Genomic DNA, 17103 nt, shown 5'->3' with positions numbered 1-17103 from the left:
ACATAATAATACATATAAAGATAACTTTTACACTGTAGATCTCATCGTATCAAATCACAGATGTTCTGAATGATTGGGAGAAAATTCAAATTGTGAGGGTCAAACAGTTATTTCAGGATCCTGGTAATATTCTGTGACTATACAGAAGGTTCCCTACTTATAGTTCATCAGCATTCAACTTTATGATGGTAGGAAAACAAAAGGCATTCAGTAGAAACTGTACTTCTAGTACCCATATGTCCATTTCATTTTTCGAGTTTAGCATTAAATAAAGTACATGAGATATTCAACACTTTATTATAAAATAGACTGTGTTACATGATTTTGCCCAGTTGTAGGCTAAGGTAAGTGTTCTGAACGTGTTTAAGGTGGGTTCAGCAAGCTATGATGTTTAGCAAGTTGGGTGTATTAAATGCATTTTTGACTTTTGATATTTTCCAGTATTTTCAGCTTACAATGGGTTTATAGGAATGCAAACTCCACTGCAAGTGGAGGAGCATCTGTATTATCAATGCTAGCAGAGTATCTGAAAAGCCACCACTAGATGGAAACCTAAAGCATGCTTTTGTTATAAGAGTAGTATTTGTTCCCTCTTAGGAAAATACGTCAAAATTCTAAAAATCATTGACATTTCTGCATTTTTTAGAAAGCATCCAAATATTTAAGATGTTTTCTTTAAACATTGTTTCCTGCCCCAGTCCACTTGTTACATTTATTTAAAATTTTTGAATAACGCAGTCAATAAGTAACCATGAGAAAAGTTCAAGAGTGAACTGTCAAAGCAACATAAAAAAATATGTTCACTGAAGGGCTGGTGAGAAGGGTTTGGACTAGAGCAAAATAATTGGCTTCAACATTGCAATTGGAGGAAATGCATAATTAAGACACACATGCAGGATTTTCCATGTTACCATAGCAGTAAAGTTGTCTTCTCTTACAAATGTTAACACTACTCATGGTGTTTTAAAAGCTATTCACAAATCTTCTTGTGTTCCAGAGACTTCAAAATATGTATGTACTATCCTAATAATGACATCTAGGCCCAAATATTTTATTATAGACATTAATGGGGAAAATGATTTAAGAATATATCCATTTTCCATTTAGATACTTCTTTCAGCATGCAGAACTTCAAGCAGAAATCACTGCCTGTGATTACCAATGTGGTTATCAAAACAACATTATTTTTTGTAGGTCTCTTCTCCAATTAATCTTTCCCTTTTTTAGCTTCTTACACTTTTTTTCAGAGTTTCTTGGAGAATATAGAAATGACATTGCTCTAATCTATGCGATATTCAAGGATGTAAAGTACAGGTTTGAAATGATAGGCCTAAATACATATTTGAAAAAACAGACGTTAAAATATAAACCAAATGCTAATCTAGATACCTGGTTATTTCTTTGAACTAGTGATGAGGGAATTCTATTATGACAGTGGCATTTACAATACGACTGGCATCCTGCAGCTCCTAAACACACAATTTCTTTAAGATATATGGCATAAAAAGCAGAGTAATGGATCCATTCAAACGATCTTAGAAGGAATTCGTTATTTAAATAACTAAACATATGTGAGAAACTGGAAGCAGTGTTACAATCTGTACTTACTTGTAAACCAGGTTTTTAGAACAATAATACAGACTAATGGAGTGAATTCCTTACTTGGGTTGCTTGTGACAACCTCACAAAAGTTTACTATTCAATAGCACTAGAGTGATGTTTGAAGCAGAGAAGATACGATTTGGAGTGGAATAATAATTAGTCCAAGAGCTTTTCTTGGGAATGTAATGGAAAACATATAAAAGGTCATTATTTGTGGGAATCCCCAGATCATCCACATCCTGAAATATCTGTTTGTGAAAAATAGCTTTAAATACTTTCTTAGTGTACACAGCAGATCCCTGAGTAACATCATTTCATTCAATGGAGTTTCATTACAAAGTTGATGAGGAGAAGAGTCAATTCCTGGCCAGGTCCCCCGTCTGTGTAGGGTCTGCATGTTCTCCCCTTGTCTGCATGGGGTTTCTCCAGGTCCTCCAGTGTCTTCCCACATCCCAAAGCTGTGTACCTTGGATTCACTGGCCTGTCTACACGGTTCCAGTGTGAGTAGGTGTAGGTGTGTGTGTGTGCCCTGCCATGGGATGGCGTCCTGGCCAGGGCTAGTTCCTGCCTGCAGCCCTGAGCTGCCCAGATGGCTCTAGCCACCCGCCACCCTGAACTGGATAGAATAAGCAGGTTGGAAAGTCAATTAATGAATGGCTACAAATTAGTGTAAAACAAAAATTCAAAAAGTATAAGATAATCATATAAAAGCACAACAATAAATGATATAGTATGAAAGCACTCGGTGAACCCCCATATTGGTGATTGTTTTGGAACTGCTTGGTGGCAGGTGGTGCTCCTCGCGATTTTCATTGCGCAAACATTTGTTTCTTGATTTAACCCATCACCGCCACTAAGTCTGCAGTCACTCACTGGCTCACCCAAATTTGGGCAATCAATTATCTTACTTGTTTTCATTAATCTTTCTTAAATGTATGTACAGCTCATATTAACTACTATGTTAAATATTAGAAGGCTTTCAGTCTTTACTTGGAAGTTTGGTGATGTTTCTGTGACCAGAAATATGCTGTAGGAACTTAACTCTTGTTTATATCAATCAGCCCATGGTAAGATTGGTTTCATTACATGCTATTTTGCTCAAAGTCACAGTTTCTAAGAACCTATCAATGACATTAATGAGGACTTAGTGTAATTTGAGGTATCAGATAAAAGTCCTATGGCAAACAACAAAAATAACTTTACACAGAAAAATAGGAACATTTCACAAAAACCAGGAAAACAAATTCTATTGATACACTATGATAAATATATCTGATTATCAAACAAACTCAATCCCTCTCCTCTCCCAACAATGCAATATTGTTATTGATTGACTCAGTAAAATTCTGATAGCCAAGAGTTAAAAGGACTGGACAAATTAGATAATTGACAGTTGTGCCAATCTTTCTTACAGTAAATAAAATAGAATTCTCTAATATATCAGAAAGCAAGCCTGAGAATGTTTATTCTCTGTTTCCCAAAGAATAAGAAATTGTTAATATTATATCAGTGATGATAATCCAGGACATGACATTAAATAGCATTTATTCATAGGTGAAAAAGTAATTCTCTTCAATTTCAAATTTGATTACATCAAAGAAAAAATCTTAATTACAGTCTGTCTCTAATACTTTGTTAGTCTTCCTTTTTAAAAAGATAATGAAGGCTTCACGCTCTAAGATGTGAGAAGGTAATAGGATACAGGGAGAACATTAAAACATTGTTTACATTATATTTATATTCACTTTTTACATCTGTATTATAACAAGTAGGACTGGTTTCACTTTACAGTCGTGAAATAGATTTTCCCAAGTAAACACAAATGTTTAAGTTAAAAAGTGAGTCAATTTAGGAAAAAAATCATATTAAATAGTATCTGTGATTCAGAGAAATGGTAAAAAAATTGTTAAGATGGTACACAAATTTGACACACAATTTTGAGAATTTTTCCATCATATAATGACCCAAATATTTTTAAACGCTAAGATGACATTTTGATTAAGAATTATCTGAATTAGATTTTTTTTCATTAATATGGTTAAGCAGAACATTTTAACTGATTCTAACATTTGCTTGCTTTGTTGAAACTCCAATGAAGGTTATGACGCAGAGAGATGGCCTAAACAAGGCTTTCTTCAAGAATGTCAGAAATGATATGATTGAGTGAATACAGCTCCACTCCACCAAGTCAAGGACTCTGAAGCACGGTATAAAAGTTCTTGGGCAGTAGAGGATGTGTCAGTCCTGGAGGGAGAATACCACAGAGGCTCTTTGTATGTTCATACAAAGAGTGAAATACTTAGTTAGAATTATAATATTCCCATCTACTGGCTAGAGTCCATGTGAAATATGCACTGGAAATTTCAGCTGCTGTTGCTTTCTTGGGGGATGCTGGAATTTTTGCTCCATCATAAATCTCCTTGGTGTAACTACCAGAATAACCATAAACACTCCCTGAATCGACGCCTTTATAACCCTAATGAAATTTATATCTACGTTTCATGTAAAATATTCCATAGTTCCAATTTAAATGTCTTACAGAGGAAATTAATGTAACCTCTGAAGCCAAGAAAAAATGAACTATGTGGGTTTCCTTTCTCAGGGTTTTGGGTCCCTGGTGATATATTACAGATGTCTTGGCCTCATAAGCTAAATGACTGGAGTTTAGAAAATTTCTTTGTTTCTAATGCTTCATATTTGAGAATATTACTGTATTCAAAGCAATGGTATGGTCACCTGATTGGAATTTCTCTTTTATTAGAAGAAACTGAAATCGCTCACTGTGAATTACCAAAAGGCCATGCATGTGGTTCATCTAGGAACAGCTTAAAGAACTCTATTCACCTGACTTTTCCTCTGTTTATTTCTTACCATACACTGCTGTATTTGCAAATTATAAATAATAGAAAAGTATATTTGGAGGAAAAAAGCAAGAAGTATTTGAAGTGACTTTAATTGTTGTCATTCAAAAATTGATTTGATTTAGTTGATATATAATCACAATCTATTATTCTTCAGCAAATAAAAACCGAAAGCAAAGTATTACTATGAAAATTGATTTAAATGTCACAAATATATGAACATAAAGTTCACTTAAGTGAGAAATCAAATTATTAAAATTACTTAGTTTTTTGAAATTTGTAAAATCCTTTAAAACTTGTTTTCTGCAGAAAATAATCTGACAAAATACCACGGAAATATGTTTTTATCTGATCTCTATTATGATGCACATTAATGCCTTCTAATTAAATGCTTTTTCCCCTAAAACTTCCTTTGAAAAAAATTTTGGCTAAAAGCGCAAAAGAGGAGTACTGGAAATGTACTCATTCCACTGGTCATAAGAATGAGGAACTCAACAGAGTTAAGTGATCTTTATTAATTTTACTAGTCCTACAAATGTACCAACTGACTCCAATAACAGCAACTTTGTTGGAATAATACATATTTCCCTCCTTAGAATACAATTTTTTCTGTTAGACATACTAAAAATATAAAAGGTAACGATTTCTTACCATTCCTTTGTTTATCGATTCTGTTAGTAACAGGCATGTTAGTGGTGACAGTGGGTGGTGTAGTACTAGGAGAGTTTACAGTAGCTGGTAATAAAGATGAGAAAGATGTAATTTTGCAAAGAGCACATGACAGTTAATTTGGATAAGCAATTTATAATTAATGCATTAAAATATACAGGGCAAGAATGGAAACCATTTTGAAATACAACAGAATCCAAGGTTGTAATGTGTAAGATGAAGCAATGCTTCCTATGGCACATTAAGAATCAGTACACATGGCCTTTGATGCTATAATACACAAGGGTTTGGAGCAAGCACAAAGTGACGAGAGAAAGGACATTCAGATTCTAGATTCTAGACCTAGATCTCCGTTAACAAGCTGGCAATCACACAGTGAAACACTAAACCCTTCTAGAACTCAGTTTCCTGAGTCTGTCAGAAGTTATAGAAAGCAGCCTGTACAGATCTGCAGCTTGAAAGTTCTCTAAACTAAGTTTGCCTAATAACATTGAGACTAGAGAAATAAAATCTCAGAAGAAAAATGTACTTCTTCTTAAGATGAATGTAAAGAAAAAGACAAATGAAATGCATGGACTAAGTTAATCATTTAAAGATTCCAACAAGTTTACTAAACACTGATGAATAAAAAGTATTTCATAGGGCAAGCTTTACAAGGGAGACATTTTCAAAGTATTATGTCAGATATCTCAGGTGAGAATAATTTTAAGAATAAAAATAACTTTTTTAAAACTTTAGATCTTGAACTAAACAGAATTACAGATTTTTAAAATTTCATATAACAATTTGAAAACTACACAGAGATTACGGGGAAAAAACTATTTGATGACTTGATTTTCATAGGGTGTTGATTAATAATAATATCAAAGAAATAATGTCTCCAAAAGGAAAACAAAGATAATAATAAGTTACACCCCACCCCATCTCCTGCCTGCCCTACTCTCACACTGGAACCACAGAAGAGAGCTTAGGTTTCTACTTCTTCAATCTCACTTCTAACCACTGTCACCTTTGTGCTATGATCTTCTTAATAAGAGATCCAGCTTTTACAAAAGGCATGGCTGTGATTCTTAATGTGGTACATAGAACATGCTACTTCATTATAGAAGTATTCAATAGAATAGATGAAAAGAGTCATGGGTAATTAGGAAGAGAAATGATAAAATAAAGCAAAATATTTATATTATTATTTTAAAACTTGTATAACTTTACATATTATTTAGCATGCAGCTATTTAGTACATAATATGTAACTGAAATACTGACCACAATATAGTAAGCATCATAACAATTAACACAGTTACATTAACATTAGTTTACTTTAACCATTTTAATCTTAAGATTTAAGTTATCTTGTCATCATAAATTGCCTTACGGCCTTATCTTAAAGTTAACTGAATATTCAAATAAATTTCCCTCTTTGTTTTATAGACATGAATACTTCTTCAAAGTATTGTACACTGTATTTACACTGGACTTTTTGCAAGTCCAGTATATTCTTGAGAAGACATGGGGGAAAAATGAAACCAATCCACATTTAATAGGATATAAATTCACATTTTTAAACTCAGAGCTTTGTGGAATTGTGGTTACCCATGGTGTGAAAGCATTCTTTCTCCACGCCGTACGTACTGTGCACCCACACAACTAAAACACATGCAGAAATTCTTCTGTTTTGCTGTTTTCTGGCTTTCCAAGTGAAAAATCAGATAAAAATCAAAACAATGACAACTACATTATCCAAAATTGCAAGTAGAAAGCAAAGAGATTCTGGAGCACAGTGTGGGCTCCCTACCTTGACAGAGGGTCCCCAGGTCTGCACAGCTGGCCAGTTCTGCTGCCGGGAGCGGGATCAGGTAGGAACCTTGATCAACACAAAGAGAATATGTAAGTTTGATTTATGATTTAGTGATATTATCCAGAAAAAAATATCATGAATCATACGGTTAATAGAAGCAGCCCTAGAAGAGTCCACCAGTAATTCTTTGATGTCAAGAAAGTATCTTAAGGTCACTGTGCCTTAATTTTCTCAAATGTAAAACCAAAGTATTGAAATTGTCCTCGAAATCTTTAACTCAATTTATCAGTCATCACACATCAAAAGAAAAGCAGTGCCATTGCCCTTTAAAGTTTGTATAAAAAGTTCAGGACTTTTTTGTGTAAAACATTTTAAGAGTTTGGGTGGGAATTCATACAAATAAAATAATACAAACATCAAGAATAAGTTTCAAAAGTGAAGTTACATATTATGAATTACCCATAACATGCACAGTTTTGGTTCATACATCCTAGCATATGCTATTTGTAATTCCAGAAATACATTTTTGTGACTTCAATTCAGTCTCTGTGTCTTTTTATTTCAAGCTTTTACTAACTTATTCTCAGCAGGACAAGTTTTGAGCTGATTTTTTTTTTGTAGATTTTCACTGTTGCACTAAATGTCCCTCTGACAATTAAGACTTTTTCCAACAGCTTGAGTCTTGAGAAACATTGGCTACACTTACAACAAAGTATACTGTATCAAAAACACACAAAAAATACAAATATATATGTATGTATGTGTATACACATACATATATATACACATATATAATATGCACAACATATTTAATTTTAAGGGACATTTATATAATAGTGATTTTATTCTAATAAACATTTCAAAACTTTCCTGTGGGAATGTGAGGGCACAGCTCCTGCACCAGCCTACAAAAGTAACTAGGTTAACCGTATGCATAAGCAGAAAATAACCTAACAGTTTAACAGTATCTCCAGAGGCATGGTTTCTTCATCCTTGATACCTTGCGGCACTTGGCCCAAGGAAGGAATCCTGATACTTCAGAAAGGCCTGATCTTACAGGCAGGCTATGACATGACACTGACTGGCAAGCAGCTCTTGTCACAGACCTTTACACATTCCTTCAACAAACATTTACTTATTGCCTACATTATGTGAGGGACAGAGACCAGAATGATGCTTTAATTTAAGTTGCTGCTCTCAGGGAGGCATGAAAGGAAGATGGCGTCACAGTTCTAAGTGCTATCAGGGAAGTGCTCCAAAGGTGGCAGTGACCCAAAGGAGGATGTGACAGCAGCTTGGTAAGAAAAGTGAACAGAAATCAATTTCAAAGAAGGCGGCCCATAAGGCACAGGAGGCTGTGAGAGAGCCAGGGGTAGGAGAGTAGAGATGGGTATTTTACTGGCAGACAGAATTTCTAAAACAAATACCAAGGAGGCACTGAAATGGTCTGTGCACCAAGTCACTGGGCATTGCTAAAGTAAAGTAAAAACTGATAAGGATGATCAGATATATAAACAATGGACAGCTGCTGTAAGGCTTTGGAAAATATCAATACCATGAACACTAGAGCCCTCCGTCTTTCTTCCAGTGGTTAATCCCACACACTGGAACCTTGAGTGGTGGGCACTCAAGGCTGTAAACCAAAAATGAACTTCTAGGGCGCCCACACAACCATCTGAATGGACTCCTCCTCTTGGCCAACATCCTTCCAGAGTTAATCTGAAAATTGAGTTGAGGCCATGATGGAAGAGAGGGTTGTACATGCCTCATTACACCCCTCCAGCATTAACATCAACACAAACCCTAAGTCCGATAAGAAACATTTACAATCTATCCTCTGTGAAGTCTGCTACCTGAAGGCTTCATCTGCATGATAAAATCTTGATCTCCACAACCCTTTATTTAACCCAGACATTCCTTTCTACTGATAATAACTCCTTCAATCAATTGTCAGTCAGAAAAATTTTAAATCTACCTATAACCTGGAAGCCTCCTCCCCACTACTTGGAGTTGTCCCGCCCTTCTCCAGATTGAATCAATGTAAATCTTACATGGATTGGTTGATGTATTGTGTCCCTAAAACATAGAAAAGCAAGCTGTCCCCTGACCATCTTGGGCACATGTCATCAGGACCCCCTGAGGCTGTGTCACGGGTGTGTCCTTAACTTCAGAAAAATAAACTTTCTAAACTAATTGAAACCTGTCTCAGATATTTTGGGTTCACCAGGTGAACTGCTAACATTGTGAACTCTTTCTTAAACGCAGTGAGGGAAAATGAGAAGGAGGTAGGCAAGAAAACTATATTTCATTTGAAAACAGTCATTTAGGTTCTACAACCAAAAGAAGGGAAACAGAAGCAGGAATACTACTAATAATTCAGCCTTGATATCATGAGTAAAAAGGATCGACAGAGATAGATACAGATACAAGAAATTTAAAGACAGAATGCATAACATTTAGCAACTAATTAAAGATGGGAAAAAAAGGAAGAATAGAGGACGTTTTGCTAATTTCCAGCTTAAGAAACTGGTACATATCGATCTAATAAAAGGAGATGGGAAATAATAGAAGAAGAGCAGACTTAGTTGGGGTAAACACCAAGTACAGTAACGGAAACTGAGGTGCCTGTGTGACACCTAGATGCAAACGTGTTTTGTAAGAGGTGTAGCCAGGAAATATTCATCAAAAGCTATAGAGTGTTTGGGATCACTGTAGATAGACTGTAGATTGGAGAAGGAAACAGGATGGAACCACAGATATTTCTATATTTAAGCATCGCATATAAGAAAAAGAGCTATAGACTTAAAAAGGTAAAACTTTTACAGAGGTGGTTTTACAGAATTTAAGAGAAGAAAGTTTAATGCAGGGTATGGCAATATCGAGAATACCAGAAAGGCCAAGAGTGATAAAGAATGAGAAGAACTTTAACTTTGCATTGGGATTTTGGTAGTACCTCTATAGAAAATAGTTTGAGTTGTGTGGGAATGATGAAATCTAGACTGCCAAGATCTGACGAGTGAATGCAAGAAGAGGAAGCTTGGCTGTGAAAGGAAGCAGAGAGAGGAAGGGGGTGTTTTAAAGATTGAAAACTTAAGCAAATGCACCATGGAAAAAGAATATTCGAGGAGGCAGAAGTTAAGGCAGGACTGAGGTGGAATTTTGTCTTGAATGCTTTTTGCCCATTATTCCCTTGCATCACATTTACTATAAGCCCAATTTTTGTAGGACCTCCCTTTTGTAGGTACTTATATTTTGTAAGGGACTTCCGTAAACTAAAAAGCCTTTAAAGTTCAGAGCCTAATGAAATCTCAGCCTCTGTAGCATGCAACAGAGGAGACCCTGGAGGGAGTTCCTGTGGTTCTCATATTACACACAATGTTGGCAGTCAAGGGCTCCTTAGGCCACTTCTGGCACTGATACAATATCTCTGGAAGACAAAGGGAGATAAGGGCTCAGTGTTGTGGGAAAGCAGTTTTTAGGGAAACTGCATTCCCACTAGTAGGTTAAAGAGCTTAGAGGTAAAAATAAGAAAAGAAAATCAGAAGAGCTATGATTTAGAGCAAGATATTTAACAATTTTCTTGAACATTTCATCAGTTTCATTGCACAGTAACACGTATAAATTTCAATATGCAGCATTCTTTTATGGGAAACTGCAACATTTACTTCTCAATATTTTAGTTAGCTGTTCCTTCTGGAGAACTTCTAGTTTAGCAAATTGACACTGCTTTAAATACTCAATAAACGCTATTTTAATATGACCCAAAATGACAATAAAAATCAAACTGGAATGTTTTTAAGTAAAAATGGTATAAATACATGTGACTAATTTAATTAAAAGGAAATTAAATTGATAAATGAAAACTTGCATTACAAACACACCAAAATAAACAAATACATGAAATATCAAAAGTATGCACAAACTTTATTTCTACCCAGTTCTATTTTCAACACATCTGCATAAAAAGTCAGTATCACAATCAGTTTTCTTTGGCTGATGGATTTATGCATCAGGAGGTTGTTAAGGAAGAACAAACAATTCACTCTCCTGGATAGTGTTATGTTTATCATCAACAAATTGGTTTTAGAATATGATCTGTATGTGTTTACTGATTTTTGAGGCTACCAGAAAGGTGTTTTCAGATATTTACTTAATATTAATGAGACAGCCAAATGCCTAGGCAGATAAAAAGGGGTCCCTGGAGAATCTCCCACCCACTCCACAAGTGTTTACATCAGATGCTTTTGTGCAGATGAGGAAACCTGCCCAGGCCTTGCCTGAGCCTGCCCACAGCGGATTAGGGCCCGACTTGCACACTGTGGGAGGTAGGTGGAGCCACGGAGAATTTGTGCCTTATGCAGGGGAGGAGCCTGCTCTCTCCAGCTCCTGTAAGGATCTGGCAATCAATTAGTGAGGTGGAGGGCCTATTAGTAGGCCTGCATCTCACTTTGCTGAGCTTTTTGTTGTTGTGGTTTTTTGTTTTGTTTTTTCTTTTTGCCCAGTGAAGTCCTGCTCTACTCACCCCTCAATGTGTACGCGTGCCTAAATTTTCCTGGTTGTGTGACAAGAACCTGGGTTTTAGCTGAGCTAAGCAGCAAAGTTCTATAACATTAACAGCAAAATTTAGAGCCAAATTTTTTTGAAAAAAAATGTAATCACTGAAAACAGGTAGTTGAGGAAAAGCTCTAAAGCTGTTAATCCTTCTCTATCTGTTGTTCTTTCCAAATTATGCTACTGAAAGAAGTCACTATATATTAATATTTACACAAGTTGTGGTAAAAAAGACTGATGTATAGTCCACTGCTCCTCTCACACCTACTTAATAATACTCCAAATAACTGAAGAGCAAACCCTCACAATAAGTTGCAATAACAGAAAAAGAAAAACAGTAATTCCTTTCATTTTTTCTTTGCAGTTGTTACTAAGATGAATTTTTCAACTTTTCATGAATAAATATATTTAAAGTGAAATTTAGTCATCTATGTTCATAAAGAGTTTGGGCATCCTCAAAGTATAAAGTCCTTTGTAAAGATAAAGTGATTTATCTTAATTTTATTATTTAAAAATGATTTAGTTATCTAAAAATATTGCATTCAATCATTTGTTAGAAGTGCAAGGGAAGAACCAATAATGAATTGAAGGCTGTGAAGGCTATGAATTTAAGGCTATGAAGAACAGAACTGTAATGATTATGAAAGGGTAAAAATCCAAGAGTTGATGAAACCTTAGCAAACTCGGTAAAAAATCCAAAGAGGGAAACAAAAGTAAGTACAAATCCAGAAATTTCAGAAAAGAATAACAATAAAGTACTTATAAAGTGTGTCTTATCTCTACATCCACAGTAGCTAATCCATGGAAGTGCCTAATAAATGCTTGTTAAAATAAATGTAATTTGTTTGAACTTAGACTATTCATTGCATTATATCGTACCACTCCCTCAGGAAAGAGTAGTAATCAGTAAAATAAATAAAACTAGTAGAGAAGGCACTGTCTGTTCTTTGTGAAATTGACGGACATTAGCCAGTATCTAAACTTGAATCATCACACAGGTAAATAAATAATTGCACCTATAATTAAAGAGTCCACTAAAAATTTGTCTATCCATGAGAGTCATAAAACTGAATGTGTTTAATAAAATTGTTCTAAGAAAAATGAAGATGCTATAAAAAGAAGAGGATTTATTGCAAAATAAAGCATTTTGTTTTTAAAAGGATTGACAGGTTTAACCATGTTTTTAAAAATCTGCTGAAAATTTCCTAATTAAGGTACATTTCCCAAATATTTTTTAGAAAAGTATAGGAAAACAAAGTCATATTCTAAAATTGTTAGAATATTTACTAATAATATATCAATTTTATTAAGGCTAGGATGTTTAATATGTGAAACAAATGACAGGACATTTTAATGTTGAATTGAGTCAGTTCAATTCTACTATGTTACTTTCAAATTAAAATTTATTTAGCAATATACCTTTGCAAAATCTATTTATTTTTCCATCACAAATTAATCCTGAAATAAAAACTCATATTTAGCAGACATTGTCTATTCAATAGAATGCTAGAAATAAATTTCTATTCTCCCATTGGTTACTGTACTGATCATTAGTTTGTTGGAAATTATAACCATAAACAGCAAGATGCTTTCATTTTCTGGAAAAAAAATGAAAGGTTAAAATGTTAACAGGGTACACTTATGAAAGATTTGCTTAGCTAACAAGCCTTGATATAATCTCTGTTACAGGTATTTCCTGTCAGTTAATGAGTGACTTGGGTTCTTCAACTCCTAAAGCTGATGATTAAGCAGCAGGAAATTCCCTCTCCCATCATTTCTCCTGAAACACAGTCCAGGACATCTGAATGTCTGGAATGTGAGTGCTTAACGTCATCTTGGAATGGCAAGAAGATCACTATAAAAGTTAAAAAGACTCAAATATATTGACTGTGTAAGTTCACGCTACCCTTTTGACAAAATTAGTTTGAAAACTTATAGATGACTAAGGTACATGAGTATGTACTTGATGCACTCTGATAATCTTAAGGCTTGGGAAAGGAGTCTAGAAGACAGAGTTTAAGAAATTATGAGAAATGAATGATCTTACTTAAATGTGGAATCTAAAAAGGTTGAACTCATAAAAGCAAATAATAGAAGAGTGGTTTCCAGGGGCACAGGGGTGGACAGGGCACAGGAGTTGAAAATGTATGGGTCAAAGGATGGAAAATTTCAGTTAGACTGGAGAAATACATTCAAGAAATCTATTGTACAACATGATGACTATTGTTAATAACAATGATTGTATATTTGAAAATTGCTGAGAGATTTTAAGTGTTCTGTCTACAAATAAAATAAGTACATGAGATAATAATGAAAGTTAATTAGCTCAAATTAGCCATTCCACAATGTATACCTATATTAAAATATGTTGTACACCATAAACACATATAGTTTTTATCAATTAAAATAATTTAAAATAATTTTTTAAATGAGTATTCCCAGACATAAATACTAGACATGGAGACAGAAGACACGTGTTGGAGCCCACCAACTGCCTCTGCCACTTATTTTCTTGCTTCAGTTTCCTGGCCCATATAAAGGGAGTGGCATAAATCACCATTCCCACTTAAATGCCTATCAGGGCCAGAAGGCAATCTAATGACAAAAAGGGGGCTGGAGTGGGAAGAATAAGGGGTTGCTAAGGGCTGAAGTAAACTGGGAAGCCCCTTTGAAAGCAGCAGCCACCATTTAGCTCCAGCTGTGTTGGTCATGCAGATATAGTAGCCTAGTGTATTATATTTACCAGAAAAATCCAAAACTTCATTTTTATGTGAAATCTAATTTTTTAATATTGAGAATAATTCATCAATTAAAAGCACTGTGTGAAACAAATGTAAATGAACAGGAACAAATAAATGCTACCACCATCACCCATGTCTTAGGGCTAAACTAGCCTGTGGGTGATTGGTTTGTTTTCCCTGGCTGAGGAGATCTAGCAGGTCTTTTCTAGTGCTGTCCAAAGTTTGTGGTTCAGCCAAGTGGACTATCATAGTTCTTTAGACTAGTTTCAGTGGTTGGCAAATGTTCTCCTAAAGGGCTAGATTGTAAACATTTTAGGATGGCAGGCTATACTGTATTGATCACAATCAATTAACACAGCCATTGTAGCACAGAGGCAGACAAAGACAATATATAAACTAATGAGCATGGCTGTGTTCCAATGAAATTTTTTTACAAGAACAAAGTCACACACAAATTACTTTTGAATACTAGGCTCCTTCTTCTCCTTTTTAATTGAGAGTTATGTCTGTGACTAAAATGTATACATTATCACTGTCTTAGATTTAGTCATATGACATTTAAAGTAGATAATGAAACTTCTACTTTTTGTGTTTGAATCAGTCCTATAATAAAATAAGAGCTTCCAGAATTAGCTTGTGTAAATGGAGAATATTAGGTGGAGATCTATTTTAATACAATTTTTATCACACAGAATTATTTCTCAAAATATTCTGCATTTAGCTACTTCTAATAATAGCACATTTACAGTCTCATGAAGAACTAGAGACAACACAGTATTTGCAACAAACTATAAATCCTCATTTTTAAAAAATGGAGAAATATGTTCAAAGAAAAAATGGTAATTTCTGATTAAGATTTTCTATAAAATGGACAGTTTTGATATTTAATACTGGCTGAGTAAATACTTTTCTTAGGTGATGGTTGTTTATTTAAGTCATCCAATTGAAATTTAATTCCAGGATGATAAAGATCAGTTTATTACTGTATCACCTTTGTGACCAGACTTGGTGGCTCACGCCTGTAATCCCAACACTTTGGGAGGCCGAGGCGGGTGGATAATGAGGTCAGGAGATTCGAGACCATCCTGGCTAACATAGTGAAATCTGGTCTCTACTAAAAATACAAAAACTTAGCCAGGCATGGTGGTGGGCATCTGTAGTCCCAGCTACTCAGGAGGCTGAGGCAGGAGAATGGCGTGAACCTGGGAGGTGGAGCTTGCAATGAGCTGAGATCTCACACCACTGCACTCCAGCCTGGGCAGCAGAGTAAGACTCTGTCTCAAACAAAACAAAATAAACAAACAAACAAACAAAAAACAGTAACTGGCCAGGCAGGGTGGCTCATGCCTGTAATCCCAGCATTCTGGGAGACTGAGGTGGGTGGACCACTTGAGGTCAGGAGTTGAAGACCAGTCGAGCCAACATGATGAAACCCCATCTGTATTAAAAAAAAATACAAAAATTAGCTGGGCATGGTGGCGCACACCTGTGGTCCCAGAGACTTGGGAGGCTGAGGCATGAGAATTGCTTGAACCCAGGAGGTAGAGTTTGCAGTGAGCCAAGATCGCCCCACCGCACTCCAGCCTGGGCAACACAGTGAGATGCTGTCTCAAAAAAAATAACAATAACTTACTTATTAATTTATTTTATTTCAAGCCTAGTGTTAACATTTCTATTTAAGAGTCTACAATTATAACTGTTGTTATATTAGTGATAAACTCTGTGATATTTTATGACATGGGGAAAACTTAAAAGTGGTTAAACCAAATGTCTTGATGGATCATGCATAGTTTATAATCAAATGTGTGCTATAAGAGCTGAGCAGACGACATTTTAAAACTTAAAAGAGTTTTTTAACGATAACATAGATATCTATATCTATATGTGGGAATATACATACACGTACATTTGTGTGTATGTACAATTCCTTATTGACAATCATATTCATAGAATAATGCTAAAAAAAGAAAAAAAAAAGGAATAAGGTACAAACTCACCACAGCTTAGGTTGCTTTCAGCTTTCAGAGCAAGGTTTGGGATATTCCAGAAGTCATTTTGCCAGTCGACTACATTCCCTTTCATGTTACAGCTGAGATTGGAGAGGATTTTGGCATTCATGGTAAAATTCCAAAGTCGAAAGTTATAAATGTCTCCTTTTAGAGAGACAATTTCATTTTGATTGGAGCCCAACAACAATTTCCCATTCCCAGGAATAACTTTACTAATGGTAGAATCACATGGAACTGTTTCATAGTTTCTTTTGAAATTTACACCAATAGAGCCCAAAGAATTATTCCAAACAAGGCAGAGCTGCTCAAAGCTTTCTGCAAAAATGTCTTCTTTTTCCTTGACAGGTAATGCATTGTTCAGCAAACATTTTGAATCAGAAATGGATAGAAAGTAGCCACTCTTGGCCTTTCCAAAACTGAGCAATTGTGTGAAGGATGCATTTGAGTAGGAGAAAGCTGTCCAATCATTGTCTTCATGGCCAACTTTGGTTGCCTCAAAGCAGAGTGTGAAAGCACTGAGCTCTGGAATGGAGACGCTTTTTGCAACAGATACCTGGTAAGCATCTGATGTCTGGGGTAAAATGACCTTTTGATTCCTTAAGGACACAGCAACTAGGACAAAACATAACAGGAAAGATAAACCTGTTAACTTCAGAACACAGACTAATGTGATGCAAAACATCAAGCCCTCCACCGCTTCCTACTAGTTAGCTTTTTACCTACCATTTGCCCCATCCCTCCCCTCTTACTCATCCATCTTCTGTCAGCAGCCCATTACCAGTTGTCTGATATCAGCAACAGTAGTAAGAAATTCTACTCATTTCATCTCTAGTCATGATTGGATCTCTCACACCTAAACTTTTGAGTTACAGC

The 17103-nt window shown here is 35.3% G+C and overlaps 1 protein-coding gene across 15 annotated transcripts in view; it reads right to left on the bottom strand.

Annotated features, from left to right (window-relative positions):
- The window catches only part of ADGRG6 (adhesion G protein-coupled receptor G6), a 135356-nt gene that overhangs the window by 55336 nt on the left and 62917 nt on the right, over window positions 1–17103 (bottom strand). For 8 of the 15 annotated variants that reach the window (XM_074037150.1, XM_005551995.5, XM_005551998.5 and 5 more), the window contains exons 4-5: window positions 16219–16842; window positions 6927–6995 (exon numbers count right to left, since the gene is read on the bottom strand). In XM_074037150.1, the coding sequence (XP_073893251.1) occupies window positions 6927–6995; window positions 16219–16842 (693 nt within the window). Of the gene's footprint in view, window positions 1–5114; window positions 5199–6926; window positions 6996–16218; window positions 16843–17103 lie in introns of all 15 variants that reach the window. The other 7 variants (XM_005551996.5, XM_005551991.5, XM_005551997.5 and 4 more) reach the window with 1 other exon arrangement.

The sequence above is a fragment of the Macaca fascicularis genome, chromosome 4 (genome assembly GCF_037993035.2).
Source record: "Macaca fascicularis isolate 582-1 chromosome 4, T2T-MFA8v1.1".
NCBI classification, from domain to species: Eukaryota; Metazoa; Chordata; class Mammalia; order Primates; family Cercopithecidae; genus Macaca; species Macaca fascicularis.
The sequence above is the reverse complement of the archived record's forward strand: the minus strand, read 5'-3'. Positions and strand labels throughout refer to the sequence as shown.